This window comes from Haemaphysalis longicornis, unplaced genomic scaffold, assembly GCF_048455015.1.
Source record: "Haemaphysalis longicornis isolate Haplotype H1 unplaced genomic scaffold, Haemaphysalis longicornis Haplotype H1 scaffold_8, whole genome shotgun sequence".
Taxonomy (NCBI): Eukaryota; Metazoa; Arthropoda; class Arachnida; order Ixodida; family Ixodidae; genus Haemaphysalis; species Haemaphysalis longicornis.
Genome location: NW_027526445.1, coordinates 117034882 through 117057967, shown reverse-complemented (window position 1 = coordinate 117057967; position 23086 = coordinate 117034882). Strand labels below are relative to the sequence as shown.

Genomic DNA, 23086 nt, shown 5'->3' with positions numbered 1-23086 from the left:
GTCCACGTACCGACCCACAGTTCCACGCATACTTACTCAGGAGGCCTGGTCAGTGAAGATGACAGCTGCCGTCGGTGGATCAGGGCCGCTTCGGCTCAATTCTGTTACAAAAATTCTTTCACGTGAGGAATTTTAAGTGCATCCAGTGATTTTTCGCTTGTCCAGGAAGCACTGCGAACCTTGTAGGAGCGATCGGCCGTCAGTTTTCCCGAGGTGGTCTCCTTCCCAAGTACTTACCGGGTCAGCGCTGGTTGTGAGCACCAACGAAACTGCACGGTGAAAATCCTCACGGCGCAGGCTTGTGCAGAACTACATATCAATCATTATTTCAAAAGCATTTCATAATGGAGAGTAATACGTCCTGCTTAACACTGTGCAGACGTCCCCGTCTCACTAGAACTGTTGAAAAACGCTGTCTTTCTTATGAACGCCATGTTAGATTCAGTAGCAAAATAGTGCGTGTGAAATGTACAATGTTTGTTCGTTTATTGACTCGAAAGAATGTTTATTCGCTGCAATACGGCCGTTCATAAATTTTCGAACAAAACATACTTTTCTGCGACATTTTTTTTTAGCCGACCCAGCGCAGTTTTTATCTTGTCCACCATACACAAAAGCGCAGTTCATTTTGTTTATAACTTTAATCTTATTTATTAGACCGCACCGTTTCTTACCATCCCTTAACATTTTGTAAAATTTCCGAGCTATTTGTCGTACTTGCGCTCGCGGTCTCATTGTTTGAAGATCACCGCCTATCGGCAGCCAGTCTTAATTGCTAACTTTTAGATTTGCCAGGCTTATTGTTCGGTTTTTTGGTGCGTTTGTGTTTTGGAGGTTTCAGTCGCTTCTCAGTGACAATAATCCTGTGCTTCAGAGTCTCTACTGATGTCATGACGCCGCTGGTCTGGTACTTTACGATGCCGGAGTGTTTGGCGCTCTCCAGCTTGAGCTGTGGTATGCTCGGGTCGTAGCCGAGAAACTTGACGGGAACCTTTTGTAAGCGCTCGCCGTTCCACGTTCGGTCGTAGTAGAGAACACAATATCCGCTCAGGAACACATCCATGGTCCATGTGTAGTTCTGGGTACGAGAAGAGAAGTACAGTTAGAATAAAGAATGTCGAGCTTAACGGAGCCGGTTAGCTGCGCTATATAGCGCAGCTAACCGGTTCCGATGATATGATGATTGTGATGATGATGATGATGACTATGATGATCTAACCTCGACAATGCGGCGCTCGCAAAGCTGACAAGGAACACTGCGCCAGGAGCAGACAAGATTACCAAATGCTCCGCAACATCCCAGAAAAAATCAAGGAGGGTCTTCTTAACAGGACAAACGAGGTATGGGAGAGTGAAAGTGTACCGCCGCCGTGGAAAACATGCCAATGGGACCATGATTCCGAAGCCCAACAAGCCTGTCTAACCTCAGGCCGATTTCATTGACCTCGTGCGTAGGGAAACTTATGGAGCACATGGTTCTGGATCGCCTAACCCTTCACATGGAGGACAACAACGAAATAATTGGATTGGATTGATTAAACTTTATTTAAGCAAAATAAGGATCCCCGACTCCATGTGCGGTTTCCGGCCGTACTCATCGACGCATGATATTCTGCTGCAGATCAATGAAGAAGTCAATGACAACCTCAGCACGTCACAAAAAAGCGCCATCCCGGCGCTTGACGTTAAAGGTGCGTTTTTTAATGTATCGCACGAGGCCATACTGAAGAACTTACAGGACTCGCAATGTGGGGTGAGGGCCATAGCTACGTTCGGGACTCCCTTTCGTCTCGGACGACGACAGTGGGCCTCGGGACGATCCGTAGTTACAAATTCCAGATCCCAGCAAAATGCACCCCACAGGGTTCAGGGATCTCGCCGTTACTTTTCAATATCGCTATGATAAACTAAACAACCCGACAAGCTAAATACAATCCCTGGTTTTAGACATGCGATCTACGCAGATGACCTCACGTTCTGGACAACCAGAGGGTACAACCAAGAGGATTCCCTGCAGGGAGCGGAAATCGCACCAAGGCATACCTCAATCAGTGTGGACTTGCCGTCGCATCAGAGAAGTCGGAACTTCTGGTACTGAGAAAGAGGACGAAAGGCAGCAGTCCCCCGCTGGAAGCACCGGACCCGGAAGTGAAACTTCATGGCACCGCTATCCCAAGGGTCGACAGACTGCGAGAATTAGGCCTCACTCTCCAAAAAGACGGAACTGGAGCTGCTACACTCCACGAACTCCAAATCACCATCACCCAGGTAACCCACCTTGTCAAGAGGCTTGCGCGCAGAAAGCACAGACTCAAGGAAGAAGACGCAATCCGATTAATACAAGCATTAATTATCAGCAGAATTACCTATGGCGCCCTATATTTAGGGCCAAAAACGCGGGAAAAGAGAAACTCATCATCCTCATAAGGACAACATACAAATTGGCTCTAGGTCTACTGGCGAAGACTTCGACAGAGAAGCGTGGGAGGAACTTGTGGAGGCACACAAGGTTAGCCAAATAGAACGGCTGAAACTCACAGAAACAGGCCGCGCCACAGTACGCCGTCTCGGATAGAAGGTGAACCTGAATTCCCGAAACCAAAAAAAAGGCGCATCCCACTTTGCCTGAGGGAGTACAGCACTGTTGCCAATATCTCATGCACCCTCTTTATCACAAAGGAAGGAGAAATGCCAGGGTAAAGGCATTGAAAAGTCTATTGCAACGTAACGAACAAGGTACGTGGGCGCCGCAAAATATTCTAGCGCAAACCATGCAGAACACGCGATAACCCTGACCAAAAGCAAAGGAAAGGAGCTAAGCTCGGCAACTGTCACGACTGAAAACATTCACTCAGCCGAAGAGGCGACGATTGCTCTCGCTACTACAACGATCACGAAAAGTCAAGCTCGCATGATTGTAATCACGGACTCCCAAGCAGCCTGCAGAAATTTTCGGAAGGGTCGTATCTCCACAGTGGCGCTTAATATACTCCTGAAGCTAAAGGACCAGAAAGATGATGATGTACCGGACGTATACATGGTGTGGACAACGGGGCATGATTTTTTGGAGGGTAATATGGTGGCTGATGCCGCTCCCCGATATCATTCCCACCGGGCAACTACCGCTACCCTCCTCACCGTCACAGAAGCTCAAGCCACTCCACCGCCGATGTTCCCACCTATCCCACGACGCACCAGGGACATATTGGAACATTACAGATTGAGCAGACGGAAATATCCACCTCCTCATCCACAACTCACCAAAGAAGAAGCAACGCAGTTAAGAAGACTCCGAACTAACTCTTTCCCGCACGCCTCATAGTTGCACATGATTCATCCCAGTCTACGACTGCAAATTCTGCAGCATCCCCAACACACTCTACCACATGGTGTGGGAGTGCAAGGGTGTGGAGGATCCCCGGAGGTCCTGGCGTCACCGACGGAGAAGTGGGAGGCCCTGCTGTCCAGCGAGGTCCTGGATGACCAGCGCGGCCTGGTGGTCCGTGCCAGACAAGCAGCTGAGGGTCATGGCAGCCTGGACTAGGGGCGCCACCCACCCTGGATGATCAACGCTACTACAACGAAGATCATCCAGCTCTCAATTTTCCTTTTATAGGAATCAACAAACGTTTATACCTCCTTAACTACTTTTTCGACTTCCCGAATACTTAGTACGTGTTTTCTTGTTTATAATAAGGTCGCGACAATTTGAGCGCGTGATGTTATTTCAGCTTTACCACTGTACTTTTTTTTGTCAATTAACAAGGCCCGGAAATGCGGTGCTCACCTTTTGGATCTCGGTTACATGCCACTCGACTCGAACCTCTGTTTGTGGGGACACAGTCACCTTCATTTCGATGTCGATCGTCTTCCTTGTGGAGTTACTGTTCGTCTCAGTACTGTGGGCCATAAAATTAGCCGAGAAGCCTCCGCCTATCCCTACGGCACCTTTAATCGTCGCCGTTGAGGATCCGGAAATGTTGAACTCCAATCCCTTGGTGGTGGTGATGGTCTTCGTTTCCAAGACTTCTCTGGATTCCTTGATTACGGAAATTATAGGATCCTTTCCATCATTTCTGATCGTGGTCGTGTACACGACTGTAGGCGCTTTTGTTTCGCTTTTGGCTTCCTGTAGCTGGAATTGGCCGGGTCGAGCTCGTAGCTGATACCTGCGAATAGTTTGGTTTCAAACATTGCGGGGTTTTCTTTTTTTTTTTTTCACTAATAGTGTGAAAAGTAGGTTACCATAAGTGCAGTCTTTGACCTCCTCATTGATTCAATCAAGGTAATTGGGTTAAAAATTTTGAGCATTCTGATTCAGAGTTGTTCTAAGTGCACAATCATATCTCAATTGGTTCATTTACGTAATCAAAGGGGGGGGGGGGTAAATTTATCTTGTGTGTTGTCTTTAACGCGCGTGCCTAAGACTCAGCATAAACTCATAAGGCGTCTTTCAATACATATATGTGCCACTCTGTAGGTGTGAAACACTGCTACATACGCTCCAGATTATGCGCAGAGGGAGAGAGAAAGAGAGCCAGGAAACTTAATTCCTGCGCTAGACTTTACGGGTGGATCCCATCACACCGGGTCAAGGCGGCGTCCTCCGCTAGGCGGCACAGCTTTTCTCTGGAGGAGGCTGGGTCAGCCTCCCATGACGAGGCTGAGGTGATGCTTGTGATGATGGGGTGTGAGCGCTAGCGCTTTGACGGGACGGATGGACATGCGCATGGTGTGTGTTGGAGGAAGGCAGATGAGATGAGATGGGGCGCTGTGGACAGGCATCGCGGTAGAGTCAGAGGTGTATTCTGCTAGCTAGTATCAGAGTGAGTAGGGACGGAGTTTGTTCTCTTCGGTATGTGCGCGCGTGCTGGCGTGTGAGTGAGGCGTGGGCGCTGGGAATCGTTGTCTGGTGTATCTATGATGGGCAAGGATATCGGAATAGGTGAAAAGGCTGTCTCTGCTGTACATGAGGGGAAGGGGGGGTGGGTGTTCTCAGATGAGTGGATTCAGAGGAAGGGCGCAGATTTCTTGTGGCCCTCGCCTATAGTGCTTGCGCACTAGCTGATTTTTATTTATTTATTTATTTATTTATTTATTTATTTATTTATTTATTTATTTATTTATTTATTTATTTATTTATTTATTGACTGATGTATTATTCCAACTTCTTTAGTGACTGGGAAATAAGTGAATTTATTACCTGTTTTATAAATCGTTGTTCAATACACCGCTGTAGGCTTCAGGTACGCGCACAGATTTTTTGCTCTTGACTCACATAGTACGGTAAACACACTTACATGAAATCGAGAACTACGACCTAGTTAGCAGTGCACGAGTACTATCTGTGAAAAATGCATTTGTTTCGTGGTGTTGATGCAAAGTTGTCTGTCGCAGAATTCAGTAACTTCTAGCTACTGCTACACATTTACTGACATTAATTTTATAGATGGAGATTTTAACCAGCTGGAAGATTAATTTCCGCACGTTATCAACGCCAGACTTCTCGTGCGCCGTAGCAGGCTTCTTTCTTTACGTTTGTTTTCTATCGTGTGACATCTGTATGTGCATCTGCTTTATTGTTTGTTTACTAATTCATCAAACAATTAATCTTGGCCAATTTCTTCGAGGTGCATGGATTTTTTTTTTTTTTTTTTTTGCTGAACCATCATTATGGTCATCGTCGCATTTGCGTTTGCGCTGTGTAGAGTGCCTTCCGACAGTACTATAGGCACTTTACTAAATTGACGACCCCCGGCGTTTCGCAAGAAAACGCACACGCTGCGTCTGACACTAGGGAGTTTTAGTATAGCGGAAAGCAACACTATAGCGCGCCCATAGCGTTAGCGGGCACGCTAACCCTCGCGCAACGCGGCGCTATCCGTTTGCGATTGCGGCGCGCAAACGTTAGAGAGTTTTAGTATAGCGGAAAGCACCACTTTAGCGCGCCCATAGCGTTAGCGGGCACGCTAACCGTAGCATAACGAGGCGCTATCCGTTCGCGATTGCGGCCCGCAAAACGTTAACGCTACAGCTAAAACGCTATACTAAAACTCCCTGTTAACGCCACGGCTAAAACGCTATACTAAAGCTCTCTACTGCTTCGCTCTCCCTAACCTACCGTAACGTAACCCAACCTAACGAACCGCAAGAAAGTGTTCAAAACACCGGTTGATTGATTGTAGGGTTTAACGCGCCGACGCGGCGCAGGTGATGAGGCGCGCCGGAGTGGAGGGCTCCGGATTAATTTCGACCACCTGTGGATCTTTAAGGTGTGCCGAAACCTAGAACACATGGGCGTTTTTGCTTTTCGCGTCCATCGGAGAAGCGGCCGCCGCGGCCGGGAATCGAACCCGCGACCTCGTGCTCAGCAGTGCAGCGCCTTAGCCACTGAGCCACCGCGGCGGGTCGTTCAAAACACCGAACTTAAGTCATTAGAATTACTATTTGACGTATGCAGAAAAAATTTTCAACCCTATAGGGCTCAAACCACTGCCCATCGTATAGCGAGGCTATGACGGAACCGCTGCACGAGTACTTTTTTTTTTCTGTCATGTTATTTAGTTCAAATATGAAGAAACATATATATTCACAATTGATATTTACAAATCGTGGCGCTTAATATGCAGAATGAAACGGGTAATCCAGAATTCGGCGGATAAAACACTGGCCACAATTCCCGCTAGTCAGGGGGCAGTACACACCGGTGTAAAACCGGATACCATTCAGTTCGCAAATAATTTTGGTCATGGTAGCCCTTTACCTTAATTATCATTTCACTAAACTGCAACTTGGACGATACCACCGGCTCAGCGTTTCTAACTTACACGTTTTCCATAAACTGCGACACTGTTACTGTGAGAGCCATCAGGAAAAAAAAAAAAAAAAACAGGGAATACAGCACGTCATCGCAGGGAACTACAAGGTACCGCACACTGTGGGGCATTAATTCAAAGTATTTTTGGAGTGACCGTTGAACCACATCCCAGAACAATAGAGCGTCTTTGCAGTCAATGAAAGAATGCTCAATTGTTTCTTGAGCATCACAAAATCTACAGTTAATAGAAGACACAAAAATGTTCCTACAGCGCAGCCATGTTTTAACAGGGCAAAGTATCCGTATATGTATAATTTGAAAAAGAAATATTTTGTACATGCTGAAAGAGGCATTTTAAAAACTCGCTTAAGCACATTGCGGCCGTGTAAACCATCGTAAAGAGATCTGTAGAGGGATGCAGGAAATAACATTGATGTTAAATATCTGCAAAGTGTTTTGCGCGATACTGTAAATGAATAGACAGTGGAAAAACGAGATAATAAAAAATCTAATAGAACACACCTCGTACATGAATCCTCGTAATTCGGAAGAGTGCTAGCCAAGCGTTAAACATTAGAACTTCAACGGACGGCACTCGTGCCATACCTTAGTGTTCAGCTAAAGCGCCGCCGGACGGCGATCCATGGACACCGCCCTCATTTGTCGCTGCTATGCGCGTTTTAAATGTCCCTCGTCCGCTTAATTAGCCGATCTGGATCGAAGACCGCTTCTTGCTTGTGTATATTGATTAAAACTCACATGTATCGGCAATGCTTGATTAACGTTGTGCCCAATGTTTCAGCACTGTGTCGGCAGTCTTCCCTGTGTTTTGACGTCGTATAATACACCGGTCAAGAAAGGCCAGTTCATACATTTTCTTGACCTAGTGTGAGGGGTTAACTTGTACGGTTTACAGAGCGTATGCCAAATACAACTCGAGTCCCCTCAACCTGCGGTTACTGAAAGGAGGCCCTTTTTTCTTCCTCAGTTCGACGTCTTCAAATCACTTTTACTGAAATGTACCCCGTTCCCTGCATTGGAAGTGCATTGGTCCTGATTAGCCATATGACGAGACAGCTGCCTGACTCTCTTAATTTCGGTGGTGGGCCCACGGCAGCATTTGTAAATATGCCATTTTTATTTCGCTGAATGGTGGTGTCGTCCTAAGCCTACGACTCGTCCACCTATACATGACTTCTATGCGAATCCGAACATGCTTACATAGACGTCACCGCTTCGACAAGTGAAGTACTCTGTTCTTCTCCAGCGAATCGCAACTGTTACGACCTAACTGGTGGTGTGTTGCAAGCACTTTTCTTAGTTCTTGTAAATAAATATCTCTACGTTTAATTCACTCTCCCCCTTTTGAGATTTGTGCAAAGGGCGAGAGTGTAATTTTTGTTTTCTTAAGGTCGCAATTTTCTCGAAGTTCGCCTCCCGTATCCCTGCTTGTGGCACTGGGCTTCGAAAATTCTGCCCCAACCCCGCTTTTTAACGTAATTCGCTGAATTTTGCTTTTCGAGTGCTTCTGCCGTGTGTTTTCGTGAGCGAAGCTCCTAGAAGTGCTATGTCAGTTCTGCAAACCCTTTTTCTCTAACGTGCGTGTGATGTCATCAATAGCGTCTTACGCGTCGATTTCTGGCCACGCAGGACCTTTGGCATGTATTTGTACAGTTTCATGCCACTCTAACCTATTTCTATTGATATTTTAGCGTATTCGGTTACCCCATCATACGTAGCAGACGAAATTATCCCGCACATATTCTACGCGTGTTAGTGATCACGCAAGGTGAATGCATTTCAGCATTTAATAACCCTTAATGTCTTTGTTTCGTACGGGTATAAAATTGGCAATTCGACCCAAGCTGTTCCCGTATACAAAACTAAGGATTGAATCCGAAACTCTGGCGTAGTGAAAAGAACAATAGTTCAAGTGACAACTGCCCAGCATAAATACCTATAAGAGGCACATATTTTCGGTTTGCAGGAAAAAAAAGTTTTCGAAACCCAGCAGCGGCGTGGGTACTTTAGTACATAACAAGTACTTTTCGGGGGCTACGAAAATTGCAGGATTTTCTTCCAACGTTTAGCGCATGTGATTTCGACAAACCCTTCACAATGCCTGTCTTGCAAATAAAAGACTGTGTTGTTTGCAGACGGGTTTTTTCTATAGGGTTTAGAAAAACCTCCGAACAAATTTCTAATATGTCTCCTTCGCACGAACAGTGATTTATGTGATGAGCAAAAAGTTCAAAAGCGGAATATATGAGTTGTTAAAAGCCACTTCACTAGCATCACCACGACAGAATGACCTGTATTCGCTATGCAGCATTTTATAAATGCAGCATCGGCAACGAAAAAAAAGTGTCAGCTTCGATGGAAATCAGGGCAGTCCCATATTTTCTAAATAGTCCGGAAGCAGTATACGTCACAGATCAAAGGGTCCTTTAAAACTGGTGTTTGGTTTCCTAGATCTAGATCTTGCTTCGCTTTGAAAAAGAAACATATTTTTACTTTGTCTTAACTGTATACTTACGGCGTCAAAACACGGCGTTCCCTCATATACGAGCTGTTGTACCAGCAATCTAGCCACTGCAACTTCAGGCCACGTACTCTTGCCTCCTTTTCTGCGTACCGTCTTATTGCTGCATCGACGTTGAAAATCTCTGGCAAAGGAAAGTAACACCGTGCGTGTGAATCGTAGAGAGTAGAGTTGTGTCTCTGCGCAGCAGGTGCTTAAAAAATTGAAAGCTGTGATGTTTACCAACGCCGGCTTTGCCGACAGGGTGAGGCAGTTAAACAGCTCGAAAAGCTACCGCTTGTAAAGACGTTTACTCTACAGAGCAAGTAAGGAACATAGCTAGTCGGTTTCGCGTGCTTTCTGTTCGAATCAGTCACACTTTAAGGTACACGGTAAATAAAGTTGAGGACGGCATACGGAACAGGGAGCACAACACGAGCGCAACACATGCGCTCGTGTTGTCCTGTTCCGTGCGTCGTCCTCAACTGTATTCACCGTGTACCTTAAACAAGTATACGCCACACAGCAATATCACCCACTTTGTTGGTATTGGTAGGAATCGGTAAGGTCACAGAGTTGAACAAAAAAACTGGGGTGTAAAGTTCGGGCACCAGCTGAATTTATTAGAACCGTGCGGCAGCTTTTATATCGTGTGATTAGTTTGTTTTGCCTTATTGTGTTTCTTATTTTTATGTTGGTCGGGCTTACGTATCGCGCGAGGGATTCGGCAGGCTTCCGAAGGAGCCTTTTAAAGACGATAGTCTTTCTTGGGTTACCTAAACCCAGAAATTTTGGTCTGTCTGTATGTCTTTTTGTCTGTCTGTCTGTCTGTGACTCGATTCAGCCACCCGGCCACAGCAAAACAAGGGCTGCGCAATAGTCTTATATAGTCACGGCTAAATCTACCCGTCTAAGTCCGGTGTAATGTTCCTACTTGTCAACATTGTTCAAGAAGAACAAGACATTACGCAAATATAAGACAAAACATTAAGACAGAAGTGATATTTGCAGTGTTAATTTATAAAAAATCATACCTGCTTGATTTTGGCGAAATTAAATACTTCATCAACTGCAGAAAAAAAAATTCACTCATACACCGTCGCCTGCTGTCGCCCGCGCCACTACAGCTTCTGGCGCCATTTTAAGAAATCAACCGGCCACAGTCATGAAAGGTTCCACAAGATTGGTACCACGTTCTGCTTGGAACGCACGTGGAGCAGGCCAACGAGGTTCTATCAACGTTGAAGTAGGGCTCCTCGATTAACGCGCGTCTTCGCCGTACGGCAGCGTTCGCATCGAGGCACCCGGTTTGGAGCAGTGGAACGCGGGAAATTTAAAATGAATTAAGCAAACCTTTGGCGTGTTTACCTTGGGAGGAGCGCGACGCAAGAGCAACAGCATGAGAGGTGAGCGGGAAAGCGAAGGGAGGAATTTACTTAACAAAAGTCGATAAAGACTATCGTCTTTTCTCGACATTTGCAACGAAAGGAGCAGATACGCGGCCAATTTTTTTCATTCGTCTCTCTTTGTTTGTTTGTTTGTTTGTTTGTTTGTTTGTTTGTTTGTTTGTTGGCGATCACCCTGTAAGGGGACCGATCCAAAGGCGTCGGTTGCCACAATACTAGCCAGGAGCGATTCTCGTTTCATACGAATCTTGTCTCTGGTTCTTTTTATATGGAGCTGGCGGAGTGCGTCCCTTTTGTGTTTAACGGCGGCTATTTCCGCCATTGAGAATGCCCACACCGGGCGGAGAAGCGCGTGTAGCCGATGGAAACATTCGCGGCCCTCGGTAAAGGGACGGGAACTGTGAGGTCAGCTGAAGGGTCAAAAGTGTGAACGGGTGCACGAGACGTTCTGTGTACCACTATAGTGTACTGGAATTACTACCGCAGTGCGGCTCGAAGTTGCAGGGCGAAGTTCAATTTGTTCCGTGTCTGAGGTCCGAGTCTTTAGACGCAGCGACGGGCATTCTGAGCAGACGGTCTGGCATTCTTGCTGTTCCGCGCGTTTCTTGGAAAACGAGGGTGCGCTTACAAAAAAGAGGCGATTATGTGAAGTCCCCTTCACGGACGGTACGAGGTTTGGTTGTACGATCTTGAGCGTCGTCAGTTATATTTGCTTGTTGTTTGTTTGTTAAACGTGTTTCCATGAAGTTAGATAGTGGGTCACGTGATTATTTGCGTACTCGACTACCATCGATTGTTATGTTGTGGCCAATCAGCGGCCGAATGTGGGGCAAACGATAGGCCCTCCTCACTCTGTGTTGTGCCGCGGCTTTGGAGGCGTGGTTTTGGTGGTAAAAACGAATTGTTTGGTGTTTTGTAGGAGAGCGTGGGAGCCCCGCAGGATACGGGCCCTTCCCGGCCTCGTCTCTCCGATATATGCTATGATTTGTGAGTACTTCGGGTAAATAAATTGTTTACTTGTGCATTTTTTGTTGGAGTAGACCGTCGCCACGGGCCATCGACCGCGAGCCAGTCATCTTTCATCATCTTCGACCAACGGCCGACCGATCCCTCTTCGAAGTTTAACTGGGGGCGTTGAAAGCATTTTTTAACAGCGTAGCTGTTCTAGCGCTGTTCTTCATGGCAGTATCTGCTATTACCGTGTCACGTTTCCTCCGGGGCAGGCTTCTCCGCCGCCAAAAACCGGTTCCCAGCATAGGAAACGTTCATAAAAAGCAAGAAAAAAAGATTCAAGGGCCTTCCTATATTGATGCACACAGAACGACTTATATTGCCCCTGGAAAAAAAAATGGCCGCGTATCTGCTCCTTTGGTTGCAATGTCGCTGAAAGACGATAGTCGACTAGCGCCCCTGGCGAGTAAATGCCTCTCTTCACTTTCCCGCTACCCTGTCATGCTGATCCCCTCCCGCCAATTCCTCCCAAGATAACACGCTAGAGGTTTGCTCAAGTCAATTTAATGCTGTATTCGGGTGGTCGCTCTGATACTCCGACTCGGAGTACGCCGATGCGCCGCTTCCCCCAATCCGAGCAAGAGTCACCGCTCCCCAACCGAACGCGCACCCGATCTTGGAGTAGCACGCGACCGTGGCGCCGCGGCGCGGCCAAAACGGCAAAGTTCTGCAAACAGCCAGGCCGGCCAAGGTGTCTCAACAAATGGTGGCCTCCGTATCGGACGCGTTAGCTCCAAGCCAAAGTTCCCCGACATCAGCCGAGCGCCTGTTATTCGCAATGATTGAAGGTATGAATAGGTGTGCACAACCTTGCGAACGTATTCGTGCACTTTGAACACTGGAAGTGGTTCGGCGAACAGTTCGGCGAACTTCGCAGCGTAAACGTGCGAGTCGTCGTCGTCTGAGCTGCTGTCCTCCTCGGCGTCGATTTCGAGCTGCAGAAGTAGCGGAGACGGCTCCCCTACACTCAACAGGCGTCTCCGTTTCGACATGATGCGGAGAATAGCACGAGAAGCAAAATCGTCGAAACACTCCCACAACTAACCGCTGTCGAGGCCTCAGCACAGGAAGGGAGGATTCAGCGAACGCCACCGACTGGGCAGGCGAGCGGGGCGAGCCAGAGGCGAGCCGCGGCGGCCGGGGTCACGTGACCCAATCGCCTCCGGATTTCGGCGGCACTCCAGTCAGTCAGTAAACTTTATTGATGGGAAAGGCGATAAGGGAAGGGGAAGTGGGGCTAGAGAAGTGAGTGGAGCCCTCTTTCCAGGGCCCCAGTTTCAGCTGCCCCGATTTTCGCTCTCCGGATCAGCTCTCGCTGAGTCCCGAGGGCGGAGTTGGCCAGGGCTGCCTCCCATGTCTCTAGTGTGTTGGGTTCGTGGGCGTTCTCCGGGGGCCATATAACGGGGCATCCCCAGGATGCGTGGAAAAGATTTGCCACCTCTCCACATTTTTTGCAGTGTTCGTTTGTGGTGTTCGGGAACATCAGAGCAAGTCTAGACTTGTGGATGAAGGTGTTCGTTTGAATTTTCCTTAGTGTTTGGCTTTCGTAGGTGTTAAGGCCTTTGTGTGGAGGGGGAAACTTCTGCCTGCTGAGACGAAGCCTGGCGAGGAGTTCTTGGTGGGTTTCAGGAGGGGGAAGACTGTACGAGTGCTCTGACTCGGCGCGGTACGTTAGGAACCTCGCTACCTCATCGGCCATCTCGTTTCCGTCTAGCCCCTCGTGACCGGGGCACCAAATGATGGTGTGCTTATGCTTCAGGGTTGCAGGAAGAATCCGCTCTGTGGACTTGGGAACTCTGCCTGCCGCTAAGTTTAGAATGGCTCTTTTTGAGTCCGTGAGGATGTTCAGCGCTTGGTCGTTGTGTTCGCCCCATCTTATGGCTAGTAGGACGGCGCTTGTCTCCGCTTCGTCGGTGTCTAAGTCTTTGATAGTTATGCAGTCTATTAGCTCGCCTAGGTGGTCCACCGCTACTGCTGTTGAGTTCCGGTTTGCGCCTCTGCTTGCATCCGTGTAGACTGTGTTGCTCTGGTGCTGGAATGACTTCCGTAGGTATTTGATTCTGGCAACCCTTCGGTCTTTGTGGAGGCTGGGGTGCATGTTCTTGGGTAGGGGGCGTGGGATCAAGCTTTTGCGTTGAGTTAGGGTGATGTTGGTCATCCCGTCTTGCCTGATTCTTTCTTGTGGAGTTCCGATTCTTCGCAAGATGGCTCTTCCTGCTGAAGTTTTGTTGAGACGCTCTCTCTGGGCTACTAGCACCGTTTCTCTTAGCTCTTGAAAGGTATTGAAGATTCCTAGAGCTGATAGTTTGTCGCTTGATGCATAGAAAGGCAGACCTAAAGCTGCCTTGTATGCTGTTCTTATGTTTGCCTCTATCCGTTCTTCTTGGGCTTTCGTGGTGATGTGGAAAGGGAGGCTATATGTGGTTCTACTGATTATGAGTGCTTGGACAAGTCTGAGTGTCTCTTTTTCGCTCATGCCACTGCGGATTCTTGTAATTCTTCTGATAATCCCAGCAAGTTGGGTTGTTGTCTTCTTGAGCTTCTTCATCGTGGCGTCAATCTGGTTGTTGCTCTGTATTATCATGCCTAGTATTCTGATTTGGTTTTTTTCGGGGATGGTCTTTGTTCCGATTTGGATTTGGGAAGGTAGTTGTTCTTTTGTTGGATAGATTCGGATGAGCTCGCATTTCTCAGGTGAACATTCGAGGCCGTTCTCTCTTGCCTTTTCCACAACCACGTTTGCGGCAGCTTGCAGTTGTTCCATTTTCTGTTGGAGGTTTCCTTTGGAGACCCATAGAGTAACGTCATCAGCGTAGATGACGTGACCTATGTCTGTGAATCGGGTTAGGGCTTCCGCAATCTTGATCATTGTAATGTTGAACAGTATGGGGGAGATAACAGAACCCTGTGGGGTGCCTCTGTTCGGCATTTGGAAACAGCCGGATCTCAGGTTTCCCAACCCTACTGTTGCAGTTCGGTTAGAAAGGAAAGCTTTGACGAAGTTGTAGATCCGTTCTCCGCTTCCTATACTGTTCAGGGCCTCTAAGATTGCCTCGTGGGAAACGTTGTCGAACGCTCCCTTGAGGTCTAGAGTCAAAAGTATTTGGTCTTTGTTATTCTTTTTGGCAAGGATTTCTTCCTTGAAGAGCAGGAAGGCATCTTGTGTGGATAGGCCTTTTCTGAAGCCGATTAGGCTGTATGGGAGGAGATCATTGTCCTCTAGGTAGTTGTACAGCCGTTTGGTTATGATGCGTTCGTAAAGCTTGCCCGCAGATGAGGTAAGCGATATGGGTCTCAGATGGTTGATTGCTAATTCTTTGCCTGGTTTAGGAATAGTTGTGATTTCCGAATGCTTCCACTCCGGTGGGATGGAGCCACGTTTCCAATGTTGTTCATTTATGTATTCGGTAAGTTCTTCTAGCTGCTGATTACCGAGGTTTCTGATGATGTTGTTCGTTATTCCATCTCTGCCTGGAGCGCCTTTTCTTTTTGCTGAGATTATTGCATCGAAGACTTCCTCTTTGGTGATGTCCTGATCAAGGATGTCGTTCTTTGCGCCCTTGTATTGGGTTTGGCTGTGATCCGGGGTGTCCTTGTCTCCAAACTTGCTCTTGAGTGCTTCCAAAAGCTGCTCGTTTGAGCCTTGGAACGTGTGGGCTAATCTTTTTACACTATGTTGGCTTTCTCTTTTGGTGTTGTTTGGATCCAGCATACTTCTCAAGATTGCCCATGTCTTAGAAGTGCTGAGAGTGTTCTTGAGGTTTTCGCAGAAATCATCCCAGTTTTGCTTGGAAAGCTTATGTGCGTATTCTTTCGCCTCTTTCGTGATGTTTTTGATTCTTTTTCGGAGTCGTTTGTTTCGTTTTTGTCTCTTCCATCTTTTGATGAGTTTGGCTCGCTTTTTCCATATGCTCATGAGATGGTTGTCCACGCATGGTGTTTCCTCGTCGCATTGTATTGTATTGATCACTTTTCTTTGTCTGGAAATTAGATCTTTGCTCCAAATATCGATGTCGGTGATTGGGATTCTATCTTCTGTTAGTGGCAGTTCTGATCTGAACTTTTCCCAGTCTGTTATTCTGGCAGGCTTTCGTTGCAGTTTGTAGTTGTCTGACGTGGTTCTGACGCAGATGATGTTATGGTCGCTGCCCAGATTTTCATTAGTGTTGTGCCATATTATACGGTGGTCACTGCTTTTAGCAAAGGTGAGGTCCGGGCAGCTGTCTCTGTTATTAATGCCTCCTGTTCTGGTGGGGCTGCTGGGATCGTTTATGGATTCTAGTCCATATCTGTCCATGTTGTTGAGGAGGTTTTCGCCTTTTTTAGAGTTAAAATTGTAGTTCCATTCTCTGTGGGGTGCATTGAAGTCGCCCAGTGCTATCAGTCTATTTCCTTTCACCTTGAGCATGGTTTCTCCCATGAGCTTTGAGAAATCCTCGCTTGCGTTGGAGGGTGAGCTATAGACGTTGAGAATAAAGACGGAACGTTTCTTCCTGTCGTTGGGAACAATTTCTATTAAGTTGGCCGATGGGGATCGGGTCATTAAGAAATGCTTGATGGTTGTGATGTCTTTTCTTGCGTATATCGCCACTCGTAGGTCTTTCGTTATATCCATGCGGGTGTAACCTAATATATTCGTCATATATTCCACTTCCTGCAGGCATAGGATTTCGGGCTTCTCTTCTTTGCTTTGTATGTATTGTTCTAGGGAACATTTCTTGTTGCGTATGCTTCTGCAGTTCCATTGCCATATCTCTAATTTTTCTGATTTAGGGGCCTTTTTACGGTGCTTCATTTTTGTCTGAGATGTCTGCCTCAGGGTCTTCTATCTGTGCATCGAGTGCTTGTTGTTTGCTTCCTCTTGGGTTTAGTTGTTGTTCGAGTTTTCTCTTTGCCTCGTTATGCTGTTTCTGTTCTGCTGATTTCGCCATGTTGAGGAGAACTTGCTGTATTTGGTCCATCCTATTGTTTAGAGCGTGTTGCATTTGTGCTAGGAAGAGTCCTATGCCACTGGGATCGTTTAGCAGCTGGGGGGGAACTGAAGGTTGCGGTATTGGGGCAGGCATGTCCTTTGGGGTAAAGGCGCACGTGCTTATGGCTGGACTTTTGTGCGGGCTTTCGCTACGTTTTTCTTTTTCAGATAGCTGTCTTCGGAGGTTTTCGATCTCGTTGTTCTGTCTGGCTAGTTGGGCTCGTAGTTCTTCAATTACCTTATCCTGTTTGGATTGTAAAGAGTCAATTTTAGTGTTTGTGTTCTGTAGGGAGGCAGCTACTTTTGGCCAACTCACCTTCTTGTTGCCTTCTTGCTTGCGCTCCTGGGAGGCCACTCGGTCTTTGGTGGTCTTGTTCCCTGTGGGGGCTTCATTCCCTGAGGAGATCGTCGCCTGCTCGGTGTTGCTCCGCACTGGTGGGTCGGTGGTTTCTTCCAGAGTTGGCCACTCCTCCGCAAACCATCTGGGCTGGTTGGGTTTTTTTGCTTGCTTTCCTTTGGGGATGTTGCCAGGGGGTATCCTTGAATTTCGAAACTTTTTCTTGCAATCCTTTGTGCCAGTTACGTGGCCCTCTTCACCGCAGAGAGCACACTTTGGGGAGCAGGGGTGTTCCGGGGCTGGGTTATCCGTGCCGCATTGGGGGCATTTGCTGACGTGTGGCGTAGGGCAGACATCTGACCGGTGTCCTGCCGTCATGCAATTCTGGCAGGCTTGACGCGTCTTTCTGTAGTGGTAGCACAGAAGTTCACCACCGTGGAAATACACCGCCCGGGGAACCGTGTCACCCTCGAAAGTCAGCAGTGCAGTTTTCGATTGCCCCAGCATGCGGGCTTGGATTATTTTAGTGTTCAGCGTCCGCACTCTCAGGCCTCTCATGAGGTCTTCCGATGGTGTTCCCGGTGGAAATCCGTGGACGATTCCTTTGACTTCATGCTTGGAGAAAGCCACGTACGATGTTGTGTCATACGTGATGCTGCCGAATGTCAGGAAGTTGATTCTCCGAAGCTCGTTCGCAGCCTCTTCGCTCGGCGTGCTGACGATGATTATGTTTGAGCCCCATCGTGGGCGCACAATCGCTTCCCTCAGGTTGGTCAGTCCTCCCGGGCACGCGTTTGCTACGGCCTGGGTTATCTCGAGTGTTGAAAAGGTCTTCAGAGGGAGTCCTTTCCTCGGCCTGATGATGATTTTAAAGTCGTCTTGCGGCAGGGGAGGGAGTCTTCTCTTTTGTTGCTGAAAATTGCCTTGCTTACTTGCACGGTCGCTGTTTCCGTCTTTATCAGGAGCTTCCCCCTCGAGGGTTCCTCGTGCTTCTTTCTTCATGCGCTGTTTTGTGCGGCGGCTGAGTGCTTGTTCCCAGCCGGCGTCGTCGTTGTTTTCCTGCACAGCGTGCGCTGGTGCTTGTTGTTGAGAAAAAGGCGAAAGTCCGCCGTTCGTCGTCGTTGAAGTCCCTTGAGACGCTTGGGGTTGGTCTATCGGCTGCTGGAGCATCGTGGCTTTCACGGCGCGGCCGGCGCCGGCGCGCGCGAACGTCGGGCGCTAGCCAAAGCTGCGTGCGCCGGCGTGGTCTGCGAAGTACGAAAGGATGGTCTTTCTCGTCCTGGTCCCTCGAAATACTTGTATTCCTGGGTGCAGGAGCAGGTTTGGCGATGAGATCGCCGCGAGAATTTCGAAACTGCGCCTCTTAGAAGGCCGATTTACTAAGATAACGACGGAGCTCATGCGAGACGGGTCTGCACTGCTCCGCTGCCGCGGCGGTTCTCGGCGGCACTCCAACTTCGGAGTCAGAGCAGTCGGATGTGCTCGGAGTGGAGTACGACGCTCTGAGAAGACCAACCGAACATACGTCGAGCGCTCGATTTCGACCACCCGAACACGGAGTCGCTTTTCGGAGTGCTCTAGAGCGCTCTAAAACGACCACCCGAATACAGCATAAATTTACCGCGTTCCACTGCTCCACGGCGGGTGCCTCGATGCCAACGTTGCCGTACGGCGGAGACGCGCGTGAATTGAAACACCCTACTACAACGTTTACAGAACCACGTTGCACTACTCCAGGAGCGTTCCAAGCGGAATGGGGATGCCATCTAGTGGAACCTTTCGTTGCTATTGCCGTTCGATTTCTTAAATGGAACCTTTCGTTGCTACTGCCGTTCGATTTCTTAAATGCCGCCAGGAGGTAGCGCTGGCAACCGCAGGCGACCGTTTTCGGCCGTTGATGTAGTATTTCATTTGCTATTGCAAAAAGCAAGCATCCATGAATTTTTTTTAATGAAGGAACACTGCAAATATCGCTTACGTATTGATTTTCTGCCTGATATTTGCGTAATGAATTGTTCAACAATGTTGACACGTATCAACATTAACACCGTACTTTGACGTTCAGATTTGGCTGTGAGTATATAAGACTATTGCGCAGTTTCTGTTTCACTTTGGCCGGGTGGCTGAATCGAGTCAGAGACAGACAGACATACCGACAAACAGACATACAGACAGACCAAAATTTCTGCGTTTAAGTAAGAAAGACGTCTCTAAAAGTCGATGTACTTGTCATTAGGATGCCCCATACTCACAATGGACGTTTAGATGTGTTTAAAGTGTCTGCATACGCACGCACGCAGAGGTTAGTACAGGGATTTCGTGCCTGGTACTGCGTTAATGCGGCGCAGCGCAGCATGCCGGAGTGGCCACGCTGCCCTATCCGTCAGCGACGACGGCGACACCCTCAGCAACACCAGTGCGGAGGGTGGGAACACTAACATTGCTCGACTATTGTGTAGACTAGTCGCAGATAGAGCACAATATGCTGTAAATTAGGCGCGTAACAATAATCATGCTAAATGCGACCGCCAAGCAACGCATACGGCTAGCCTTTGTCAAAATTTTCTAGGCCGTGCCATGAGTACATATGCCGCAGAAAATTCCAAGTACAAGCTTACCTCTCGAGTCCGAATGAAATATTTATGCCAAAAAGCTGGAGAAAGCACCTTTCTTTCTTACTGTACTCAACTAATTTGGTCACGGTTAAACGTTAAGCTTTTACTTCTAATTCTTTGGCGTTACCTAGAAAATGTTGACAAAGGCTGTACGTAGTGCATGTACGGGCTGTGTGATCAACCATCTAGGCCAGACATGCTTACTACCACGCCTTGAAATAACAGGAGTGCACCACCTCTTCCAAAGAAGGGTAAAGGTACAACTGCAAAGTGGAAGCATTGCTTGCAAAGGAAGACACCCAATATAAAAAAAAAATATGCCGAAAAGAGCTACTCACCCGATGAAGTCAGTAAGCTTGTGTATGAAAGCTAAAGGGAGATAAAACAAAGGTAGCCGAAATTTAGCATGGTGCGCGAGTTCACATTCTGCATACTCAATTGCAAAAACTGACCCCTGGTCATAACATTACGGCAAGTCAGAAAGCTAACACTTCCGGGCATGCAATAACGCTACCAGAGATCTGCATAAAACATTTTTTTTTATTTTCACAAGCACGGATTTGCTCTGTGCTGCGGCGTACGTCAATGGGCATCGACAAGGAAAACATCTAACTGAACCTACTATGTGTCCCCTCGTATCGAAAACCTTGCATATACACATACATGATCAGCATATTCGTGTACGAGATTTCGGCGCACGTTAAAGATCCCCAGGTGGTCAAAATTAATCCAGAGCCCTCCACTAAGGCGCGCCTCATCGCCTGCGTTGCGTCGGCGCGTTAAACACTACAATCAATCAATCAAGGATCAGCATATTCAGATTTGCCTTTTAGGAGCGAAATTCTTGGGGGCTCGGGCTGTCGGCGTCTCCTGTCGTCGTCGTCGTTGCAGGTAGTCACGGTCCTAAATCCCTGGACGCTCGTTTTCCAACTCATCGCGCTAGAACGGTTCGTGCTTCAAAAACACGAGACCTTTACAGCAAAGCGTATACCTTCACACCCTCACAGTTTCATCTCCGTAAGCAAAAATGCGTGCTGAAAAAACACACCGGGACGCTCGTTTTCCAACGCCTCGCGCTATAACTCGTCGTGCTTCAAAGACAATAGATTTTTACAGCAAAGCGGTTTACCTGTACCCCTCAACGGTTTCGTCTCCGTTAGCACAAACTCTAAAACGACAACAATGCACTTATACACTACATGCTTCGCCCCTGCCCGCGTTTCACGTTAGTGGTGATGGCTCGAGATTTTTTGCAAGGTCTACACATGAATGAACAGCCGGACAGGTCAAATAGCTTAGGCGCCGGCCTCATATTTTGCTTGAAATTTGAACAATTTTTCTAAAATAGTAGCTACGTTCTCTGACCTGTTCGTATTTCCACTTGCTTTTTTGTTTCCCGATTTACCTATGGCGCTTTTCTTTTTCCTTTTGCATTTGCAATGTGATGCAATATTTCTGACAGTGTAAACTAGCGCAACATTGATATAATAATATATAGTCTTCTAGCCAGTGCCACAACCCCTTTCATGAAAATGTCAACTGTATTATATTCCTTTGCTCATAATCTCCCCGCTGCGTTATTGCCTTTCACGGCGATGTAGGTACCTGCGTAAATAACATACAATCAGTTTCCCGAAGTCAAACGTCTCGCTTCGCTCACATTCTTCACAACGAATACTCTTAACGCAGCTACCAAAGTTCCTGAATGGTGTGTCTCGTCAGAGGCGGATAGCCTGATAAATGAAAGTCCTCCTCATACCAGAAAAGTAGCAGCCAGGGCGCTGCTGCTCCACGTCGCAGTCCACGACATGCCAGGCGCGCGTGTCCCGTCTCCTTCTATTCAACCGCTGATCTGCGCATGCTCAAAGGTCGCACATCTCATGCTGGCCCTTCGACGCGTACGTCTTTCGTCACCTGTAAACCGTTACGGTGTCGTCGCTGCATGTGCCGATTCTCGTTGTTTCAAATCTGCAACACAATCAACTCGTGTCCTTCAAATCAAGTAGTTGGGACGGGGGTTGGGAAATAGAGGAAAGGATGACGCACTGGCGACTAAAATGAGGAATTCTCGCTGCAGATTCAAGATGCTGAAATGCGGCAAAAAACACAAAAAAACATCTCTTTGCGTCTTAGAAGTGTCGTGCCTCAAGAAAAAGATACAACAAAGGGGTCTTCGAGCAACTAGACGCAGGAAGAAGACAATTGTGGTTCAGTTTTGCGAAGCTACTATTATTAACGCCTGTTCTTATGCCAAACTTCTGAACGATCCTTCGCGAACAGCCGCTGAGTGTCAAATGAGGTGTTCTCGGGGTCAAGGGAGTATTGACACGTTACGCTCACAAAATGTCGAAAAGCAACGCCCTGTGGATTGCTGGGATCTAAAACCACCGTCTTATCAGTATCTTGCGAGGTTTTTATGAAACATTTTTGATAAGCTTTCTGTACAGTTCTCACTGAGTAAAGTCATAACAGCCCGTTGCATGTGAGTAAGGTTTGAGTTGAATTTCTGACGGGTTTTTATTAGAGTTATCGCAATTACTTTGTATAAAATTTTCATTGAACATAGTCGTAACATCCTGTTGCGTGTGGATAAAGTTTTAGTAGACTTTTTGGTGAGTTTTTATTACATTTAACTCAATTAGCTTTATTAAAATTATTAGTGAGCATGGTCGTAACATCCTGTGCGTGTGAGTCAGATTTGAATAAAGTTTCGGACGGGTTTATATTAAATTTACCTTAATTATATTTCCATAAAATTCTTATTGTGCCCAGCCACAACATCATGTTGCATATGAACTAAGTTTGAATGGAGCTCCTGGTGAATTCTTATTAAATTTGTCTCAATTAGCTTTCAATAAAATGCTTATTGAGCGTAGTCGTAATATCCTGTTGCCTGTGAGTGTGGTTTTCTGGCACGTTTTAACAGCGGAGCGTTTTAGGCGCTCGGAGTGTCCGGCGGTGATGTTCGTCACCCCAGGCGCCACCGCCGCTCCCAAGTTCTCCCAAGACGAAGTGACGGGCCGTCCATCGCGCGATCCCGGTTCATGCGGCGGGGCACGTGGCGCAATAGCCCCCCACATATATGCTCCTATAAACTACCAGACCTCCTTGGGTGGGCTATAGAAACGCAATACAGAGTGTATTGAAACTCAACATAATGAAGGAATAAGATGCTTGCAGCGGGTTTCTAATAAAAAATTTATTGCCTGTCTAATGACCATAGTCCACAAATTATGAGATTGATAGGTCTCTATAGCCGGTATTCAATGGCGTGGAATGCATGCACGCAACCATGCGAGTGCGCCGCCATATCTGTGGCCAAGCGTCTGTTGCCAAGGCGACGTTGTACGCACGGCCCCCAGATCAGGCACCCCTCTTCTCCTCCATGCCTTCATGGCGGCCAGGCA

General features: G+C 47.5%; 2 protein-coding genes across 2 annotated transcripts in view; one reads left to right on the top strand and one right to left on the bottom strand.

Moving 5' to 3' along the window:
• The window catches only part of LOC144149266 (inositol-trisphosphate 3-kinase A-like), a 488782-nt gene that overhangs the window by 285823 nt on the left and 179873 nt on the right, over positions 1-23086 (top strand). The gene's annotated exons all lie outside the window — the stretch shown is intronic.
• Positions 529-21831, bottom strand: LOC144149064 (uncharacterized). The gene is made up of 5 exons (XM_077680605.1): positions 21439-21831; positions 20018-20048; positions 9354-9483; positions 3788-4169; positions 529-1078 (listed from the first exon to the last, which is right to left on the bottom strand). Exons 1-5 carry the CDS (start codon positions 21487-21489, stop codon positions 776-778), a joined length of 897 nt encoding a protein of 298 aa, XP_077536731.1. The 5' UTR covers positions 21490-21831; the 3' UTR covers positions 529-775.